Raw genomic sequence first — 24,115 nt, forward strand, 5'->3', positions numbered from 1 at the left:
GAGAGGACATTGTTCCAGAGTCTACATGAAGACGAACAGCTTTAAGTTCCAGTTGCGGCAATCACAGGATTTGTTGCTCTGGAAGCTTTTGTTCACCTGTTATTTTGTTCACTTGTTAATAAAGTTTTAGGCAACAAAAAAAAAACCAGCCACAATTCACGTCCCCTCTCTGTCCTTTGTTCGTTTGTTAATAAAGCTTTAAACGTGAAAAAAAAACACACTGCTCAGAGTCTTGTGACTGCGGAAGCTCGTTGCTATGGGAACAAGCACTTCCTGTTTTGTATTGTTTACGCCGGCGGGAGGCGGAGCTGTTCCTGAGGACCCAGCTGTGGTGGCGAGCAGCTGGTCAGTGTGTGTGCATGCTGGGGCTTGTAGTTCCCGAGGAGGCACAGACTAGAGGGAACAACACGTTTTACACACACAGTGATGTCACAGCAAGCAGTGGGGGCTAGAGTACAAGAGAACCCCATTAATAGAGCCCTGACACTAGATAATACCGCCACACCGTGCCCAGAACACGGCGCGCCAAACCATTGTCCTACGTACAGAGCGTCACCGCAGGGCTGCCTCACGTATCCATGTAGCACACATACCGGCACGGCGCTGGTGTGACCACCAGGGGGGGGGGCGGCTACCGGGAGGGTTCTTGTTACCGTATGTGGCAAATCCCATTTACGTGTTTTTGATAACGGGATAGTTTATAAAAAGCATAGACAAGGGGCGTGGCTTAGAGTCGTGCCGTAAGACGTGCGCCATTGTTCATGTCTGTCGGCCGGGAGGGGAGTACAGAGGTTGTCCCCCAAATACAAGTCATCCCGTATCTGTAGGATACCATACAGCATGATGACTGGTGGAGTCTAAACGCTGGGACCCCCACCCATCCCCAGAACGGGGGCTCCGGTGCGTCCAGGAAGGAATAGTGCGGCTGTCGCACGTGTGCTGATGCGCCATTTTTTACACCAGGAGATAGCCAAGCGCCGTCCCATTGAAAGCAGTAGAGCGGCACGTACGACCGCAGTTCCATTAATTTCTGACGCAGTGCAGCCCCCATTCTCCGGGTCGGGGGTGGGGGGGGGGTACTCGGATGATCGGATCGCATACACGCACTAAATTAACCTTGTGCATATATTTTCCACGTGCTCAAATACGCATCATATTCGCGCACACCAATACACGAGAGTGGGCGAAATACGTGGGAACACGCGCATCTCAGGCGCCCAAACACACGGTGTACTGGCGCAGCCTGAATACGCTTCCGCACATGTGAACAAGCCCTTAAAGGTGTTCTCTAGGAATATACTATTGATTGGTGGGGGTCCGCCAGTTGGGACCCCAGCAAGTCAGCTGATCAGGCGCCTGCCGTCAGCGCTGCTAAACACGGAGTGGACGCTGCTGCTCTGTAGTGGCCGATGCTTGTAACTGCAGGCGGGAGTCTCATTGACATCAGTGGAAGCTCTGACTACAATTACAAGTGCGGCACTGTAAGAGGGTCGGAGAGCGGCGTCCCCTCTGTACCCTGATGTGTAGCAGCGCTGACAGCGGACCCCCGAGTGGCGGACCCCGGCCGTTCAACTATTGATGATCTATCCTGAGGACTCCTTTAAAGAAGATGTTCATAAGTTTGCCTGAGGGGCTTCGCACTCCGTGTGAACAGGAGTCAATCAGTCTTTGGGGCGACTGCCTGTTTGCAGTGAATGGAGGTGGGGGACTAGAAGACACCCTCCGGCGCTCCGCCTCCACTCACTGCACGACTACCTCCTCTGTGAAAGCGTTGGCGCAATAGTCGTCCTGTGTCAGGGTACCGTAATGTTGAATGACAACCATCATGGCCGCCACCGGGTTGTTGCCCAGTTTTCCAGTCTCTGCAGTGACACATCCCCTACTCCAGTATCACTACACAGCAGGACGGATCTACCATTCAGGAGTCTGGGAAAGCTGGGTGACAATCCGGAAGCTGCGATGGCGGTCATATTGATTGTCACCCCACTTTCCCAGGAAGGGACGTTACTGAGAATCCGACAGCAGAGGAAGACTTGTATTCACCATGGACGTTTTACTTGGAAGCAGCGTCACATGACGCTTTTTGCGCCAGCCGTTGAACGCCACTACAGCTGCAATATATTGTGGCGCTATATAAGCAATCGCGAATATGTTCTCGGAATGGGTGGGCCACCAGATAAAACGCCAAAACCAAGTCAGGGGGCAGTGATGCTGGCGCTGTAGGCCTCATTCACGTGATGAACTTTGGCGCGAAATCCGACTCGATTTCAATCAAAATTTGAAAAAAAGTGTGTTGTCATTTTTTAACACAGATTCTGCGCCAAATTTTCTCACTGAAGCTGAAAATCGTACGCAGAAACCTCCGGAGGCCACGCGAGGACCTGAGCCGCGGCTCCACGTCTGATGGTAATACCTCATTACTACACTGGACCGTGTCCTTGCCAAGCAAAGTGGCAGTGCCAAGCGCCCTTACCAGCAGCTGCGGCATCACAGCCACATCATGCCGCCTCACATTCTGCTGAGTCACGCCACAATCGCTCACTTCCTGTTTTTCGGGAACTGTCGGATCTGCTGAGTCAGAGTTTGAAAAAAAAAATCTCCTGACTGCAGCAAAGAGGAGATGGGAATACGGAAGTGATCCCCAGCTGCCAGGGCTGCATATATACGGGTCACGCCGCGCCAGTCATCTACTGTACGGGAGATCGGGAAAGGTGAGAGCGGCAGATGGCACAGAATGGACGGCCTTTACTGGGTATAGGGTGACATTGTCAGTGGCAAGAGGGGGGGCTGCCTGCAGGAGGGGAGCGGAGGAGGGGACGGCTCTGGATTGTCCCGGCTTTGTGTCCTCCCGCCACACACAATTCAGTCTCTCCCTCTCTATCGCAGGGCTTAAACTTTCATCGTCTCGTACCGAAGACTCCACAGCAGACGCCATGTCCAGCACACAGGGAGACAACGAGCTTTACGGAGCGCCATCCAGAGAGGGAGAAGAAGATCAGCACCTGAGGTGAGCGAGATCGCCGGACCCCGTTACGGATGACTGTAACGGCGCCGTATTCTGAAGGGGGTCCGCTATCATTAGTGTGCTAGTTTTCATATATAATAATAATAATCTTTATTTGTATTGCGCCAACTTATTCCGCAGCACTTATTTGCTTTTACACCTGCTGTCCACTATCGTCAAAGTTTGTGCCCCCTCTGTTATGTAATGTACAGCGCTGCGTCGTATGTTGGCGGATTCTAACCATAGAGGAGAGTAGTAGCTTCAGGTGTCTTTTACCTGCCGCTAGGATACATCAGTACTAGAGATTCGGGGGCCGGCGTGGGTGACAGGTGAGTTGTGGCAGGGAGCGGGGGGAAGAGAGGGAGAGAGAGATCTCCCCTCCGTTCCTTGCCGCTCCCTGCCCCTCGCCGGCCCCCGAATCTTTAGAGACGAGCGAGGAGATACTCGGCTAAGGCACTACTCGCTCGAGTAATGTGCCTTAGCGAGTATACTCGCTCATCTCTAATCAGTACATACCTCACTATATCACATCTGTTCGTCACAGCCAGGACTTGGGGAGAGAATGGCGCAGATATACGTCCGGTACATCTGAGCGCCATGGTTTTTATTAACTCGTGGTGTATGCTGTATATCCCTGCTACTCCGGCACATGCGCACTGATTAGGGGGTCACTTATTTGTAGTGCTAGGGGTAACCACACCGTCTTTTGTTGCATCCGTTTTACCTACAGACTTTGGAATTGTCTGACCGCGGGTCTCCAGTCCCAACTGGGAGCATCGTACTTATTGATGCTGCTGCATGATCGGAGACCTGTGGTCCGGCCGGAGCTTCCAGAGTCTGTAGGTAAACTGGATGCAGCAGAAGGCAGTGCGGTTACCCCTGACCCTGGTTGACAACGTACGGGGGTCAGGAGAACGGGCAGTGATGGGGAGAGAGCGGTCACTGCATCTGTACATGTCCGGCACACCTGGGGTTACAGCCAGTTTGTCTCACGCGTTCCTTTCTGCTTGTTCACCTTGTAATGCAGTAGTTGTCCTCACGTCGGCCGTCCGCTCAGGGGCCGCCTTGGCCGCTGCTCGCCTTCTGTTGGTTTGCGGGTTTTATTGCTTCACTTTAAGTGAAGAACTCTGATTTATTTGCAAACGTGGCAGATAAGTTTCACAACTTCTGCATCAGCTGCACAGATCTCCCTGTTTGTTATCAGTCTGGAGTTCTGGATACAATAGTAGCAAACCCTCAGCTGTGATCAGTTTTAGGTCAGGATGGCTTATTAGACAGGTAAGTGCGGGATAATACATGATATAGCTTAAGAGCTGATGCAGCGCTATATCTTAGCACTTGGGTTCTATATTGAAACAGCGTACTTGAATAGGAAGGCATGGATGTCCTACACGATGGTATGGTGTGCGGGCCCCCGGGGGCCCCGGAACATGGGATTCAATGTTGTGATATGTTAGAGAGTGAAACCTAATTGCAAAGTTGTAGAGTAGCATGTGAGAAGCTGCAATCTGAGTTCTAACTCCCGTGGGACGGCTGCGATGACTGAAGTGAGGACAGCGTACTGTAAGTGGCCTCCTCCTGCCATGTTAGGAGCTGATCATCCAGGAAGTCATCACCGTCTGCAGGAGATTCAGGTACCCATCCGTGTTGAGAGTCCTTGGAATGTATACAGGTCAGACCAGGTGATTGCGACAAATTCCATTCCACACATTCACACTGAAATTAACATTGTCTTCTGATTGGGCGGCGCTCTTACTAGGAATATGCATTACATCAGCACTTTGGTGTTCACTAACACGGTCCCCGAATGATAGCGTCAGTCCTGGCCGCACTGAGGAACGGCCCCATGCATGTATCCTAGCAGGCCACTTCCAGTACACTTTCCTTACTTCAGTCCTAGCAGCGGTCCTGCGGGGCTAGGGGGGCACGGAGAGGGGATCACATGCTACTCTACAACTCTGCAGTTGGGTTTTACTCTCTCTCTTACAGGGGCCACAACCCAAAAGTGAAATCCTTGTTCTGGAGCCCCCAGGGGCCCGTCCCTTATACCATCATGTAGCCCATTCATGTCTTCCTATTCCTATACCCTAGTGCTATTTCCATATAGGACCCCAGCTGTTGGATATAGCGCTGGGTCCTGTGTTTCTGCTTGTGGAGAGCGCTGTGAGGGTTAGGGAGTCTTATAGACCGCACAATGCACACAGGGAAAACAGATATGCAAATGAGCGATGAAATAATCCTCCACGGTGCCACGTATTGGGTTGTAGCCACCCTGAAGTTTACTGTACACTGAGGGGCAGGAACCCCAGAACAGCCGCCTGTGCATGGAGGATATACTGGTCTGGCTTCTATCCCTCCTCATGTTGCAACACCTGTTAAAAGGTTAGATATTAACTCAAAGGAAAGCTGCATTCCAATAGGTGGCGCTGCGCAGGATTATCCCATTCCTCATTTATGTAGCCTGGTAAACAAGCATGTTCCCATTTACTGACTGCAAAATAGTTTATTGTGTTCTTCTGATACACACAGCGCGGTTTTATTTAACCCCTTAAGGGTGAATGCAGACGGGGGGAAATTCCACGGCGAGATTTCCCGACGAATTTCCGCCCGTGCCCGCTGCCATAGGATGGCATCCGTGCACGCAATCCTATGCAGACGGCCGCAATTTGACCGCGTGAAAACTGGTGCGGTAAACAAATCGCAGCATATCCTATTTCTGTATGAGCCTCGCAGAGGCCTGCACAGAAACGTCACCGCTGACGCGCCGACTCCGCCCTGTACATAGCAGAGCAGTGGAGACACCGGAGGAGGTGAGCCGTGGGTCACTGCAGGGGCATGGGTCGCATCCTGTTGCGAGAATTTTCGCAGCGGGATCCAACCCAGCCGTCTGCACTCACCCTGAAGACGCTGCCCTTTTTTCCCCATTTTCGTTTTTTCCTCACCCCTTTTAAAAAATCGTAACTCCTTTATTTATCCATTCTTTGCATCTTTTTTCGACGACGCAGAAGCTGCAACAAAAGCGACCTGATAACTTTATTCTATGGCTCAGTACGATTACTACGATGCCAAACTTGTAGAGTTTTTTTTTCTTTTTGCTATACTACTTTTATTTTCTCTTCAAAGACATTTAAGTTTTTTTTAAGTTATTTTCTGCCGCCATCTTCTGCGCGCAATAACTTTTTAGAATTTTTCCGCCGACCTAGTTGTGCGAAGGCTCATTTTTTGCGGGATGTCCTGTAGTTTACGTTGATATCATGTCAGAATACATACGACTTTTTGATTGCTTTTTATTACATTTTTTTCTGGGAGACGGTGACCGAAAAAGTGCATTTCTGGCGTTCTTTATTTTATTTTTTTTTTGGACGACGTTCACCATTCAGGGTAAATAATGCGCTACTTTGATAGATCGGACTTCTGCGGACGCAACGATACCAAATATGTATCTTTGTTTTATGATTTAGACTTTTTTATTATAGATATGGCAAAGGGAGGGCAATTTAAAATGTTATTTTTTTTCTTTTTAACAACTAGTAAAAAGTTATTGATGTTATTTTTACATTTTTATTTTTTTTTTAGCTCCCCCCCCCCAGGGGACCACAACATGCGATGCTTTGATCGCTCCTGCAGTATGATGTAATGCCATAGCATTACATCATACTGCGATCGGGTAGGCAGTCTGTCAAGCCACCCCACTGAGACGGCTTGATAGGCAGTCTGCTAAGGCAGCCCCGGCTGCCATGACATCGGCACGGCAACCTGCAATCTCACGTGGGGCGGCCATACGGTACCCTCTTTAAAATGGCGCTGTCAGAATTGACCTCAGCATTTAAAGGGTTAATAGCACTGATCAGCCGCGCGGCTGATTGCAGCTATTGCCTGCGGGTGTCAGCTGTAATAAACAGCTGACTCCCACGCTGTATGAAGAGAGGTCGCCCCGTGATCTCTCTTCTTACATAGACCGCCGATGCTGTACTTCTAGTAATGTTTGCTGCCCGTACAATATAGCGGTGGAACGGGTTTGCTAGTTTTGTTCCAGACGTTTGCCGTATTATATCTCCGGTGGACGGGCAGCTCTGGCTGCTGTTTGGGTTGGCGTGGGCAGTTTCTTTATACTTTGGTACTTTCCTGTTTGCATGTATACAGTATAGTTTTTAATATATGCCCACCAAGAAATGATCAAAGACCTCCGGAGGACAGTCACACTATCCTTCAGCAGAGTGCTGGCATTAGTCGCTGGCAGAGCTAAGACCCAGCAGCTCTGCCATGCCAGAGAAGGGGGGCGCCTGGTATCTGGATCTAAGGCCCTATTCACACGGACGGATTCCATTGCGAGTATTGTATGCGCATTTACATCAGTCTCTATCAGTGTTTGTGCCTTTAATGCACAAGTGTCATCTGTTTTTCGTGTGCATCAAAAAATGGAAAGTGGCCCAACAGTCAGTGGGTGCATGACAAAGATAAAAGGAATGGATGCGCACCCATGCCGCCAGCGCGTCTGTTTTTTTAACACACCCATTGACTTGAATTGTACACAACTTGTGTTCGCAAAAACTACAGTGAAATACACCAGTGTGCGGAAATACGCAACTCCCATTCCGCAAAAACACAGCACAAAAACACATACGCTGGTGTGAATCCGTCCTTATAACGGTGCGGACCACAGGCTGAATCAGACGGACATCATCACCCTGCAGCCTAACATACTATGTTACATGCTGCACATTTGTGGCACGCGGTCCGAAGGAAGATAAAATCACAGTATGGAACCATTTTGATTTGTTATCTTTTTCTCCGGTTCCCTCCTGAGCAGCTTTCAAAATTCTGCTGGTTTCACACAGACTGCAATTTGGCTCCTCCCTCTATCAGTCATGTGATTTCTCTCTAATCTCCCACAATGCACTGCTCTCTGGCAACAGTAAAAAAAAAGAAGAATTCCGAATTTAGCTCTGAATGTGAATGGGGAAGAAAGTACGCAGTAACTGAATCCGAGAAGTGAACACGAAGGATGCGCCGGGACTCCCATTTTAGGCCGCTTCCACACGGGCTACAAATCACATGTATGTGGAGCCCATGCTTTCCTATGGGTTCTTCCACACATGCGATGTTTTGTAGCCTGCTACACTGCGAGACTAAAACATTGCGGCATGCGCTATACAACGGCGATTTGCGATTATTTTAAAAACATTTTTGCAGCCCATGTTCCCCTATGGAGCCTCCTTGTTTATCGCATCGCATAGCTCGAACTTGCGATTCTCGTGCAATGTGATGCCATTTTTTTTTTAAACATTAGAAAGCCCTATTAATTTTCTTGCTACAAAATCGCGCAAAAAAATCGTGGGCAGCAGCGACGCAATGCTACATTTTTCCCAAGAAAAAAGCAGCACTGACGCTACAAAATCGTGTGTACATAGCCGCGATTTTTGTAGCAGCGATACCGCGGTCGCCCGTGTGGAAGCGGTCTTATGCAGATTTTAGCTGATTTTTAGTATAAAGACTAATTCAAGAAAGAACTTGACTCTTTATAACATACAACCCCATCAGTTATTAGCGGGGTCTGATCCATCTTGTCTGAATGGTTAGAGCTCTTCTTCATGTCTCCGCAGGCCTACAGATCTGTCCGAGCTTCTCAAGGAAGGGACTAAGGAATCTCATGAAAAGGCGGAAAATACCAAGTTTGTGAAGGAGTTTCTTAAGGGTCGGATCAAGCCAGAATTATTTAAGGTGGGTAGAGGCAGAGTGTAATGTAAGGACATGCTGGGTCCTCCGAACAGGACTATTGTGAAAGGGGTATACCCATCTGAGCCATTTATGGCATATCCACAGGATACCCCATAAATGTCTGAAAGATGCAGGTCTCACCCCTGCTACCCACACCTATCATTAGAACGGGGTCTCCGGTCTCGCCTGCAGCCTAACACCACATTATGGCTGCGGCCCAAATATACAGGTTGCTGAGATTGCAAAAACAGCTAAGCTTACTGTGTGGATGCCTTAACTTCCCTTCATTTAAACAGACCGGCACCGTGATCTTGGCTATGAACTCTATAAACCATTTACACCTCCGTCTTGTCTCTTGTATACAGCTGGCCACTGCTGCCCTGTACTACACGTATTCTGCGCTGGAGGAGGAGCTTGACCGCAACAAGGAGGACCCAGCCATCGCTCCCCTGTATTTCCCTCAGGAGCTGCATAGAGCTGAAGCTCTGAAGAAAGATGTTGCTTACTTCTATGGAGAAGACTGGAAGGACGCTATCCAGTGCTCTGATGCCGCACAGGCTTATGTGGACCGGATCCGCCACTTGGGTCGTCATAATCCAGAGCTGCTGGTGGCTCATGCCTACACCAGGTACATGGGGGATCTGTCAGGAGGACAAGTCCTGAAGAAGGTGGCCCAGAGAGCGCTGCGCCTACCCAGCAACGGGGACGGATTGCAGTTCTACCTGTTTGATAATGTCACAAATGCCCAGCAGTTTAAGCAGCTTTATAGAGCACGACTCAACACTCTGGAACTGGATTCTGAGACCAAGAAGAGCATCGTGGAGGAGGCAAACAAAGCTTTCAAGTTTAATATGCAGGTAGGTGTCCAACACCGCCTTATGACAAATATAATACTGCTCCTATATATAGAAATATAAGTACTATAACACTGCTACTACTATAATACTGCCTCCTATGTTCAAGAATAAATCTACTATAATACTGCTATGTACAAGAATTTAACTACTATAATACTGCCCCCAATGTACAGGAATATAACTACTATAATACTGTCCCCTATGTACAAGAATATAACTACTATAATACTGCCCCCTATGTACAGGAATATAACTACTATAATACTGCCCCCTATGTACAAGAATATAACTACTATATTACTGCTCCCTATGTACAAGAATATAACTATTATAATACTGCTCCTATGTACAAGAATATAACTACTATAATACTGCTCCTATATACAAGAATATAACTACTATAATACTGCTCCTATGTACAAGAATATTACTGCTTCGTACTACCGTGTTTCCCTTAAAATAAGACACTGTAATACTGTTCCCTATGTACAAGAATATAACTACTACCGGTATAATACTGCCTCCTATGTACAAGAATATAACTACTACCAGTATAATACTGCCCACTATGTACAAGAATACAACTACTATAATACTGCCTTTTATGTACAAGAATATAACTAGTATAATACTGCTCCTATGTACAAGAATATAACTACTATAATACTGCCTTTTATGTACAAGAATATAACTAGTATAATACTGCTCCTATGTACAAGAATTTAACTACTATAATACTGCCCCCATGTACAAGAATATAACTACTATAATACTGCTCTTATGTACAAGAATATAACTACTATAATACTGCCCCCTATGTACAAGAATATAACTACTATAATACTGCTCCAATGTACAAGAAAATAACTACTATAATACTGCTCCTATGTACAAGAATATAACTACTATAATACTGCTCCTATGTACAAGAATTTAGCTACTATAATACTGCCCCCTATGTACAGGAATATAACTACTATAATACTGCCCTCTATGTACAAGAATATAACTACTATAATACTGCTCCTATGTATAAGAATATAACTACTATAATACTCCCTATGTACAAGAATATAACTACTATAATACTGCCTCCTATGTACAAGAATATAACTACTATAATACTGCGCCCTATGTATAAGAATATAACTACTATAATACTGCTCCTATGTACAAGAATATAACTATTATAATACTGCTCCTATGTACAAGAATATAACTACTATAATACTGCCCAATGTACAAGAATATAACTACTATAATACTGCCTCCTATGTACAAGAATATAACTACTATAATACTGCCTCCTATGTACAAGAATATAACTACTATAATACTGCTCCCTATATACAAGAATATAACTACTATAATACTGCTCCTATGTACAAGAATATAACTACTATAATACTGCTCCTATGTACAAGAATTTAACTACTATAATACTGCCCCTATGTACAAGAATATAACTACTATAATACTGCCTCATATGTACAAAAATATAACTACTATAATACTGTTCCCTATGTACAAGAATATATCTACTATAATACTGCCCCCCTATGTACAAGAATATAACTACTATAATACTGCCCCCTATGTACAAGAATATAACTACTATGATACTGCTCATATGTACAAGAATATAACTACTATGATACTGCCCCCTATGTACAAGAAGATAACTACTATAATACTGCCCCCTATGTACAAGAATATAACTACTATAATACAGCCTCCTATATACAAGACTATAACTACTCTAATACTTCCCCTATGTACAGGAATATAACTACTATAATACTGCCCCCTATGTACAAGACTATAACTACTCTAATACTTCCCCTATGTACAGGAATGTAACTACTATAATACTGCCTCCTATGTACAAGAATATAACTACTATAATACTGCCTCCTATGTACAAGAATATTAGTACTATAATACTGCCTCCTATGTACAAGAATATAACTACTATAATACTGCTCCTATATACAAGACTATAACTACTATAATACTGCCCCCTATGTACAAGAATATAACTACTATGATACTGCCTCCTATGTACAAGAATATAACTACTATAATACTGCTCCTATGTACAAGAATATAACTAATATAATACTGCCTCCTATGTACAAGAATATAACTACTATAATACTGTCCCCTATGTACAAGAATATAACTACTATGATACTGCCTCCTATGTACAAGAATATAACTACTATGATACTGCCTCCTATGTACAAGAATATAACTACTATAATACTGCCTCCTATGTACAAGAATATAACTACTATAATACTGCCCCCTATGTACAAGAATATAACTACTATGATACTGCCTCCTATGTACAAGAATATAACTACTATAATACTGCTCCTATGTACAAGAATATAACTACTATAATACTGCCTCCTATGTACAAGAATATAACTACTATAATACTGCCTCCTATGTACAAGAATATAACTACTATAATACTGCCCCCTATGTACAAAAATATAACTACTATAATACTGTTCCCTATGTACAAGAATATATCTACTATAATACTGCCCCCTGCTCATATGTACAAGAATATAACTACTATGATACTGCCCCCTATGTACAAGAAGATAACTACTATAATACTGCCCCCTATGTACAAGACTATAACTACTATAATACAGCCTCCTATATACAAGACTATAACTACTCTAATACTTCCCCTATGTACAGGAATATAACTACTATAATACTGCCCCCTATGTACAAGACTATAACTACTCTAATACTGCACCCTATGTACAGGAATATAACTACTATAATACTGCCTCCTATATACAAGACTATAACTACTATAATACTGCCCCCTATGTACAAGATTATAACTACTATGATACTGCCTCCTATGTACAAGAATATAACTACTATAATACTGCTCCTATGTACAAGAATATAACTACTATAATACTGCTCCTATGTACAAGAATATAACTAGTATAATACTGCCCCCTATGTACAAGAATATAACTAGTATAATACTGCCCCTATGTACAAGAATATAACTACTATAATACTGCCCCCTATGTACAAGAATATAACTACTATAATACTGCCTCCTATGTACAAGAATATAACTACTATAATACTGCCTCCTATGTACAAGAATATAACTACTATAATACTGCCTCCTATGTGCAAGAATATAACTACTATAATACTGCCTCCTATGTACAAGAATATAACTACTATAATACTGTCTCCTATGTACAAGAATATAACTACTATAATACTACCCCCTATGTACAAGAATATAACTATTATAATACTGCCCACTATGTACAAGAATATAACTACTATAATACTGCCTCCTATGTACAAGAATATAACTACTATAATACTTCCCCTATGTACAAGAATATAACAACTATAATACTGCCCCCTATGTACAAGAACATAACTACTATAATACTGCCCACTATGTACAAGACTATAACTACTATAATACTGCCCCCTATTTACAAGAATATAACTACTATAATACTGCCTCCTATGTACAAGAATATAACTACTATGATACTGCCTCCTATGTACAAGAATATAACTACTATAATACTGTCCCCTATGTACAAGAATATAACTACTATAATACTGCTCCTATGTACAAGAATATAACTACTATAATACTGCCTCCTATGTACAAGAATATAACTACTATAATACTGCCTCCTATGTACAAGAATATAACTACTATAATACTGCTCCTATGTACAAGAATATAACTACTATAATACTGCCTCCTATGTACAAGAATATAACTACTATAATACTGCCTCCTATGTACAAGAATATAACTACTATAATACTGCCCCCTATGTACAAAAATATAACTACTATAATACTGTTCCCTATGTACAAGAATATATCTACTATAATACTGCCCCCTGCTCATATGTACAAGAATATAACTACTATGATACTGCCCCCTATGTACAAGAAGATAACTACTATAATACTGCCCCCTATGTACAAGACTATAACTACTATAATACAGCCTCCTATATACAAGACTATAACTACTCTAATACTTCCCCTATGTACAGGAATATAACTACTATAATACTGCCCCCTATGTACAAGACTATAACTACTCTAATACTGCACCCTATGTACAGGAATATAACTACTATAATACTGCCTCCTATATACAAGACTATAACTACTATAATACTGCCCCCTATGTACAAGATTATAACTACTATGATACTGCCTCCTATGTACAAGAATATAACTACTATAATACTGCTCCTATGTACAAGAATATAACTACTATAATACTGCTCCCATGTACAAGAATATAACTAGTATAATACTGCCCCCTATGTACAAGAATATAACTAGTATAATACTGCCCCTATGTACAAGAATATAACTACTATAATACTGCCCCCTATGTACAAGAATATAACTACTATAATACTGCCTCCTATGTACAAGAATATAACTACTATAATACTGCCTCCTATGTACAAGAATATAACTACTATAATACTGCCTCCTATGTGCAAGAATATAACTACTATAATACTGCCTCCTATGTACAAGAATATAACTACTATAATACTGTCTCCTATGTACAAGAATATAACTACTATAATACTACCCCCTATGTACAAGAATATAACTATTATAATACTGCTCCTATGTACAAGAATATAACTACTATAATACTGCCGCTATGTACAAGAATATAACTACTATAATACTGCCCCTATGTACAAGAATATAACTACTATAATACTGCCTCCTATGTACAAGAATATAACTACTATAATACTTCCCCTATGTACAAGAATATAACAACTATAATACTGCCCCCTATGTACAAGAATATAACTACTATAATACTGCCCACTATGTACAAGACTATAACTACTATAATACTGCCCCCTATTTACAAGAATATAACTACTATAATACTGCCTCCTATGTACAAGAATATAACTACTATGATACTGCCTCCTATGTACAAGAATATAACTACTATAATACTGTCCCCTATGTACAAGAATATAACTACTATAATACTGCTCCTATGTACAAGAATATAACTACTATAATACTGCCTCCTATGTACAAGAATATAACTACTATAATACTGCTCCTATGTACAAGAATATAACTACTATAATACTGCCTCCTATGTACAAGAATATAACTACTATAATACTGCCTCCTATGTACAAGAATATAACTACTATAATACTGCCCCCTATGTACAAAAATATAACTACTATAATACTGTTCCCTATGTACAAGAATATATCTACTATAATACTGCCCCCTGCTCATATGTACAAGAATATAACTACTATGATACTGCCCCCTATGTACAAGACTATAACTACTATAATACAGCCTCCTATATACAAGACTATAACTACTCTAATACTTCCCCTATGTACAGGAATATAACTACTATAATACTGCCCCCTATGTACAAGACTATAACTACTCTAATACTGCACCCTATGTACAGGAATATAACTACTATAATACTGCCTCCTATATACAAGACTATAACTACTATAATACTGCCCCCTATGTACAAGATTATAACTACTATGATACTGCCTCCTATGTACAAGAATATAACTACTATAATACTGCTCCTATGTACAAGAATATAACTACTATAATACTGCTCCTATGTACAAGAATATAACTAGTATAATACTGCCCCCTATGTACAAGAATATAACTAGTATAATACTGCCCCTATGTACAAGAATATAACTACTATAATACTGCCCCCTATGTACAAGAATATAACTACTATAATACTGCCTCCTATGTACAAGAATATAACTACTATAATACTGCCTCCTATGTACAAGAATATAACTACTATAATACTGCCTCCTATGTGCAAGAATATAACTACTATAATACTGCTCCTATGTACAAGAATATAACTAGTATAATACTGCCCCCTATGTACAAGAATATAACTAGTATAATACTGCCCCTATGTACAAGAATATAACTACTATAATACTGCCCCCTATGTACAAGAATATAACTACTATAATACTGCCTCCTATGTACAAGAATATAACTACTATAATACTGCCTCCTATGTACAAGAATATAACTACTATAATACTGCCTCCTATGTGCAAGAATATAACTACTATAATACTGCCTCCTATGTACAAGAATATAACTACTATAATACTGTCTCCTATGTACAAGAATATAACTACTATAATACTACCCCCTATGTACAAGAATATAACTATTATAATACTGCTCCTATGTACAAGAATATAACTACTATAATACTGCCGCTATGTACAAGAATATAACTACTATAATACTGCCCCTATGTACAAGAATATAACTACTATAATACTGCCCCCTATGTACAAGAATATAACTATTATAATACTGCTCCTATGTACAAGAATATATCTACTATAATACTGCCCCCTATGTACAAGAATATAACTACTATAATACTGCCCCCTATGTACAAGAATATAAGTAGTATAAAACTGCCCCCTATGTACAAGAATATAACTACTATAATACTGCCTCCTATGTACAAGAATATAACTACTATAATACTGCCCCCTATGTACAAGAATATAACTACTATAATACTGTTCCCTATGTACAAGAATATATCTACTATAATACTGCCCCCTGCTCATATGTACAAGAATATAACTACTATGATACTGCCCCCTATGTACAAGACTATAACTACTATAATACAGCCTCCTATATACAAGACTATAACTACTCTAATACTTCCCCTATGTACAGGAATATAACTACTATAATACTGCCCCCTATGTACAAGACTATAACTACTCTAATACTGCACCCTATGTACAGGAATATAACTACTATAATACTGCCTCCTATATACAAGACTATAACTACTATAATACTGCCCCCTATGTACAAGATTATAACTACTATGATACTGCCTCCTATGTACAAGAATATAACTACTATAATACTGCTCCTATGTACAAGAATATAACTACTATAATACTGCTCCTATGTACAAGAATATAACTAGTATAATACTGCCCCCTATGTACAAGAATATAACTAGTATAATACTGCCCCTATGTACAAGAATATAACTACTATAATACTGCCCCCTATGTACAAGAATATAACTACTATAATACTGCCTCCTATGTACAAGAATATAACTACTATAATACTGCCTCCTATGTACAAGAATATAACTACTATAATACTGCCTCCTATGTGCAAGAATATAACTACTATAATACTGCTCCTATGTACAAGAATATAACTAGTATAATACTGCCCCCTATGTACAAGAATATAACTAGTATAATACTGCCCCTATGTACAAGAATATAACTACTATAATACTGCCCCCTATGTACAAGAATATAACTACTATAATACTGCCTCCTATGTACAAGAATATAACTACTCTAATACTTCCCCTATGTACAGGAATATAACTACTATAATACTGCCCCCTATGTACAAGACTATAACTACTCTAATACTGCACCCTATGTACAGGAATATAACTACTATAATACTGCCTCCTATATACAAGACTATAACTACTATAATACTGCCCCCTATGTACAAGATTATAACTACTATGATACTGCCTCCTATGTACAAGAATATAACTACTATAATACTGCTCCTATGTACAAGAATATAACTACTATAATACTGCTCCTATGTACAAGAATATAACTAGTATAATACTGCCCCCTATGTACAAGAATATAACTAGTATAATACTGCCCCTATGTACAAGAATATAACTACTATAATACTGCCCCCTATGTACAAGAATATAACTACTATAATACTGCCTCCTATGTACAAGAATATAACTACTATAATACTGCCTCCTATGTACAAGAATATAACTACTATAATACTGCCTCCTATGTGCAAGAATATAACTACTATAATACTGCTCCTATGTACAAGAATATAACTAGTATAATACTGCCCCCTATGTACAAGAATATAACTAGTATAATACTGCCCCTATGTACAAGAATATAACTACTATAATACTGCCCCCTATGTACAAGAATATAACTACTATAATACTGCCTCCTATGTACAAGAATATAACTACTATAATACTGCCTCCTATGTACAAGAATATAACTACTATAATACTGCCTCCTATGTGCAAGAATATAACTACTATAATACTGCCTCCTATGTACAAGAATATAACTACTATAATACTGTCTCCTATGTACAAGAATATAACTACTATAATACTACCCCCTATGTACAAGAATATAACTATTATAATACTGCTCCTATGTACAAGAATATAACTACTATAATACTGCCGCTATGTACAAGAATATAACTACTATAATACTGCCCCTATGTACAAGAATATAACTACTATAATACTGCCCCCTATGTACAAGAATATAACTATTATAATACTGCTCCTATGTACAAGAATATATCTACTATAATACTGCCCCCTATGTACAAGAATATAACTACTATAATACTGCCCCCTATGTACAAGAATATAAGTAGTATAAAACTGCCCCCTATGTACAAGAATATAACTACTATAATACTGCCTCCTATGTACAAGAATATAACTACTATAATACTGCCCCCTATGTACAAGAATATAACTACTATAATACTGTTCCCTATGTACAAGAATATATCTACTATAATACTGCCCCCTGCTCATATGTACAAGAATATAACTACTATGATACTGCCCCCTATGTACAAGACTATAACTACTATAATACAGCCTCCTATATACAAGACTATAACTACTCTAATACTTCCCCTATGTACAGGAATATAACTACTATAATACTGCCCCCTATGTACAAGACTATAACTACTCTAATACTGCACCCTATGTACAGGAATATAACTACTATAATACTGCCTCCTATATACAAGACTATAACTACTATAATACTGCCCCCTATGTACAAGATTATAACTACTATGATACTGCCTCCTATGTACAAGAATATAACTACTATAATACTGCTCCTATGTACAAGAATATAACTACTATAATACTGCTCCTATGTACAAGAATATAACTAGTATAATACTGCCCCCTATGTACAAGAATATAACTAGTATAATACTGCCCCTATGTACAAGAATATAACTACTATAATACTGCCCCCTATGTACAAGAATATAACTACTATAATACTGCCTCCTATGTACAAGAATATAACTACTATAATACTGCCTCCTATGTACAAGAATATAACTACTATAATACTGCCTCCTATGTGCAAGAATATAACTACTATAATACTGCTCCTATGTACAAGAATATAACTAGTATAATACTGCCCCCTATGTACAAGAATATAACTAGTATAATACTGCCCCTATGTACAAGAATATAACTACTATAATACTGCCCCCTATGTACAAGAATATAACTACTATAATACTGCCTCCTATGTACAAGAATATAACTACTATAATACTGCCTCCTATGTACAAGAATATAACTACTATAATACTGCCTCCTATGTGCAAGAATATAACTACTATAATACTGCCTCCTATGTACAAGAATATAACTACTATAATACTGTCTCCTATGTACAAGAATATAACTACTATAATACTACCCCCTATGTACAAGAATATAACTATTATAATACTGCTCCTATGTACAAGAATATAACTACTATAATACTGCCGCTATGTACAAGAATATAACTACTATAATACTGCCCCTATGTACAAGAATATAACTACTATAATACTGCCCCCTATGTACAAGAATATAACTATTATAATACTGCTCCTATGTACAAGAATATATCTACTATAATACTGCCCCCTATGTACAAGAATATAACTACTATAATACTGCCCCCTATGTACAAGAATATAAGTAGTATAAAACTGCCCCCTATGTACAAGAATATAACTACTATAATACTGCCTCCTATGTACAAGAATATAACTACTATAATACTGCCCCCTATGTACAAGAATATAACTACTATAATACTGCCCCCTATGTACAAGACTATAACTACTCTAATACTGCACCCTATGTACAGGAATATAACTACTATAATACTGCCTCCTATATACAAGACTATAACTACTATAATACTGCCCCCTATGTACAAGATTATAACTACTATGATACTGCCTCCTATGTACAAGAATATAACTACTATAATACTGCTCCTATGTACAAGAATATAACTACTATAATACTGCTCCTATGTACAAGAATATAACTAGTATAATACTGCCCCCTATGTACAAGAATATAACTAGTATAATACTGCCCCTATGTACAAGAATATAACTACTATAATACTGCCCCCTATGTACAAGAATATAACTACTATAATACTGCCTCCTATGTACAAGAATATAACTACTATAATACTGCCTCCTATGTACAAGAATATAACTACTATAATACTGCCTCCTATGTGCAAGAATATAACTACTATAATACTGCTCCTATGTACAAGAATATAACTAGTATAATACTGCCCCCTATGTACAAGAATATAACTAGTATAATACTGCCCCTATGTACAAGAATATAACTACTATAATACTGCCCCCTATGTACAAGAATATAACTACTATAATACTGCCTCCTATGTACAAGAATATAACTACTATAATACTGCCTCCTATGTACAAGAATATAACTACTATAATACTGCCTCCTATGTGCAAGAATATAACTACTATAATACTGCCTCCTATGTACAAGAATATAACTACTATAATACTGTCTCCTATGTACAAGAATATAACTACTATAATACTACCCCCTATGTACAAGAATATAACTATTATAATACTGCTCCTATGTACAAGAATATAACTACTATAATACTGCCGCTATGTACAAGAATATAACTACTATAATACTGCCCCTATGTACAAGAATATAACTACTATAATACTGCCCCCTATGTACAAGAATATAACTATTATAATACTGCTCCTATGTACAAGAATATATCTACTATAATACTGCCCCCTATGTACAAGAATATAACTACTATAATACTGCCCCCTATGTACAAGAATATAAGTAGTATAAAACTGCCCCCTATGTACAAGAATATAACTACTATAATACTGCCTCCTATGTACAAGAATATAACTACTATAATACTGCCCCCTATGTACAAGAATATAACTACTATAATACTGCACCCTATGTACAAGAATATAACTACTATAATACTGTCTCCTATGTACAAGAATATAACTACTATAATACTGCCTCCTATGTACAAGAATATAACTACTATAATACTGCCCCCTATGTACAAGAATATAACTACTATTATACTGCCCCCTATGTACTAGAATATAACTACTATAATACTGCCCCCTATGTACAAGAATATAACTACTATAATACTGCCTCCTATGTACAAGAATATAACTACTATAATACTGCCCCCTATGTACAAGAATATAACTACTATAATACTGCCCCCTATGTACAAGAATATAACTACTATAATACTGTCTCCTATGTACAAGAATATAACTACTATAATACTGCTCCTATGTACAAGAATATAACTACTATAATACTGTCCACTATATACAAGAATATAACTACTATAATACTGCCCCCTATGTACAAGAATATAACTACTATAATACTGCTCCTATATACAAGAATATAACTACTATAATACTGCTCCTATGTACAAGAATATTACTGCTTCGTACTACCGTGTTTCCCTTAAAATAAGACACTGTCCTTTATATTTTTTGCCCAAAAAAGGGCACAGTGTCTTATTTTTGAGCGGGGGTCTTATACTCACCTGGTCTGCGGCGTCCCGATGTCTCTCGATGGTGTCCGGCGGCGCAGCGTTCTCCTCGTCTCACAGCTGTCTTCTGCTGGTGACGGGGCATTGAATACCCCGCATCCAGCAAAGTGAGCGCTATGATTGGCCAATCGAGTGCTGGCAGCCAATCACAGCCGCCGATCAATGAGCCAATCACAGCCATTCAGTGATGTCATTGGCTCATCGAGTGCCGGCTGTGATTGGCTGCCAGCGTTTGACTAGCCAATCACAACGCTCTCTGTTCTGAAGGTGGGGTATTCAAAGCCCCATCACCAGCAGAAGATCAGCTGTGAGACGAGGAGGAGGAGACCATCAGGACTCCGTGGACCAGGTAAGTATTGATTTTTTTTTTTTTGGGCACACTAGCTAGCTCCTATTTTCGGGGGACGCCTTATATTTCAAGCTTTCCCTGAAAACCAGATAGGTCTTATTATTGGGGTAGGACCTATTTTCTGGGAAACATGGTAAATACTGTAAGTGCTGTAATTTGTTAATTATTGGAATGCCTAATTTTCTGCAGGTGTTTGAGGAGTTGGATAAAATAGGAGCCACGCTTCCCGATGAAACACAAGATGGCGGCCTCCCAGTGCATGATGGGAAGGGGGATCTTCGCAAATGCCCATATTTTGCTGCTAAAGGTGAGTGTCTATGCCCGCACACGGTCTATATAACAGTGGCATTGGGTGCATGTAGTTACTCCTCCATCTTCCCTTTCACAGATGCGGCCGCCTCCGGTTGTCCGCTCCACGCCGCAATGGCTCTTACAAGTCGTCCTGAAGTGAAAGTGGTGCTCGCTGCTCTTGCCGCCGCCATTGCCGCCTCCATCGCCTGGTACCTGATGTGATCCGGGTCACAGCTGACATCCCATCACTTCTTGGGCTATCAATAAATCCGGGACTCTGTATGATCTCAGCCGGACCTCAGACATTTACATTCCCAGAATCCTCTGTAATGGCCCCTCCCTCAAAGCGCATTTGACAATGCTGTGAACTTGTCCTGCTTAGTCCATAAACTACAGAACTGCCAAAGGGCTCGGGGCGCTTAAACTCTAACTCGGAATTGAAGAAGTCATTGCTCAGAAGCACACAATGGGATTAACGGTAGAAGTCGCCGGTACGCCTCTATAAACTGAGCCTGGCGGCCGTAGGGGGCGCCCATACCCCACTAGTGTTACATGACGTATTGAGAGGATGTAGCCATATAGAATTGGTATATGCAAAGATGATTTCATGCATTAGAAGTATTACGGTTTGGTGCTGCCACACGAGGAAGCCATCTTGTTTTAAAGGGGTTCCTCGTAGATTTTTACACTCCCTGCACATTGCTGAGATTTTTGCACTAAGACAACAATATGGACCTTCCTCTTTAGCATAACTGTTAGCGTCGACCATTCTCGCAGCCTGGACTTTCGTGCCTATAGCTTCCTGTTTACTAAACGGTTTTTACATTTTATTCTATGTCTCTGGAGAAGCTGCGAGATTGCCAATATGGCCGCCGTTACAGGTTCCACAGAAGCTTCCATAGGATTCTGCTTCATAATGCTGTCAGACATCCCTAATTGTCACATTCGGGGATGTGGCAAAGCTGGGTGTCACCCCTGTGGGGGCTGTAACGGCGGCCATATTGGTTCTGAACCAGGGTTTCCTGAAATAGATGGAATGAACAACAATGATGATGATTCGGGGATTTTTTTAATTTACGGGGGGTTTGATTTCTGTTATTGGGGGGACGGGACGCTCTGTAATATTTCCTGGTAACAGACACAGGGCGGTGGTAGCCAATGTGGTGACTTGACCAATATTCAGGATTAGCACTTATGTAAACAGCGAGGCACAAAGAAGATTGTGCCTCACACCTCATTACTGGACGAAGCATCACCTAAGCAAATGGCTGCCTTCCCGCTGACGCTGCTCTCCCGCTCATCCTTCAGATAACGGTTGTGTACTTACGGTTTAGTATTTGCGGGCATTCAGAGCTCAGACGCTTCGGCGTATCGCAGATACGGACACCTCATCTCCGCCGGAGCCGTCCTCTGGAAGGAGAGAACCCAGAAGGGGTCTTTTGTGTAACTCAATAAATTATACTAAAACCTCTCCAGTGTGTTTTTCCTGGTCCTGAGTAAGAGCCCCGCTGTTGGCTGCAGAAACGGGCATCGGCCCGCCCAAGGGGAATGGTTCCTGTGCTTTTATACAGAAGAGATCATCGCTCGGTGAATGGAGGCGGAGCGGGCTGGAGAAGATCGCTTCTGGCCGCCCATCTCAAATCACAGAAAGGCAAAAAGGAGCTTAAAAAGCTAGAATAATTCCCAAAAAACGAGGGACATAGATAAACATTCAGAAATGAAAGGACCTATTTTTAAGCTCCCATAGAAGAGACTGCAGCTACCCAACCATTATTAAGGTCAATGACAGGATTCGAACTCAGGATCCCAGAGACCATGAGCCAGGATCGTAACCACTTAACCAAGTGGCTACCTCATAGGGACACTGCCCACAAAAAAAGGTTCTACAGTAGAGAAAAGGTGAGAATCTAAGAATGCTGAAGCCCAAATAGAAGCCACGATGATCCAATAGTAAATATAGGTGGGATGCTGAGGTCCTGAGTTCGAGCCCCGTTGGAGAAAACTTTTATTTACCTGTGAACGATCT

The 24,115-nt window shown here is 40.6% G+C and overlaps 1 protein-coding gene across 3 annotated transcripts; it reads left to right on the forward strand.

Moving 5' to 3' along the window:
• The first annotated feature begins 295 nt into the window (after positions 1-295).
• HMOX2 (heme oxygenase 2) lies at positions 296-23,560 on the forward strand. 3 transcript variants are annotated; one of them, XM_066576769.1, is made up of 6 exons: positions 296-345; positions 2,887-3,007; positions 8,608-8,725; positions 9,088-9,579; positions 21,988-22,105; positions 22,187-23,560. In XM_066576769.1, the coding sequence occupies exons 2-6, from the start codon at positions 2,934-2,936 to the stop codon at positions 22,309-22,311; spliced, it is 927 nt and encodes a 308-aa protein (XP_066432866.1). In that variant the 5' UTR covers positions 296-345; positions 2,887-2,933; the 3' UTR covers positions 22,312-23,560. The 3 variants fall into 3 exon arrangements, with proteins under 3 accessions (XP_066432866.1, XP_066432865.1, XP_066432864.1); XM_066576768.1 differs by lacking the exon at positions 296-345 and adding an exon at positions 2,568-2,711; XM_066576767.1 differs by lacking the exon at positions 296-345 and adding an exon at positions 2,616-2,752.
• Positions 23,561-24,115: the final 555 nt, after the last annotated feature.

The sequence above is a fragment of the Eleutherodactylus coqui genome, chromosome 8 (assembly GCF_035609145.1).
Source record: "Eleutherodactylus coqui strain aEleCoq1 chromosome 8, aEleCoq1.hap1, whole genome shotgun sequence".
Classification (NCBI taxonomy): Eukaryota; Metazoa; Chordata; class Amphibia; order Anura; family Eleutherodactylidae; genus Eleutherodactylus; species Eleutherodactylus coqui.

Bases quoted from the DNA above. Each gene is read 5' to 3' on its own strand.
- HMOX2 (XM_066576767.1), top strand. From the start codon at position 2,725: ATGGCACAGAATGGACGGCCTTTACTGG. The intron at 2,753-2,886 runs GTATAGGGTGAC...TCTCTATCGCAG, and splicing joins GAATGGACGGCCTTTACTGG to GGCTTAAACTTTCATCGTCT. The intron at 9,580-21,987 runs GTAGGTGTCCAA...AATTTTCTGCAG, and splicing joins CTTTCAAGTTTAATATGCAG to GTGTTTGAGGAGTTGGATAA.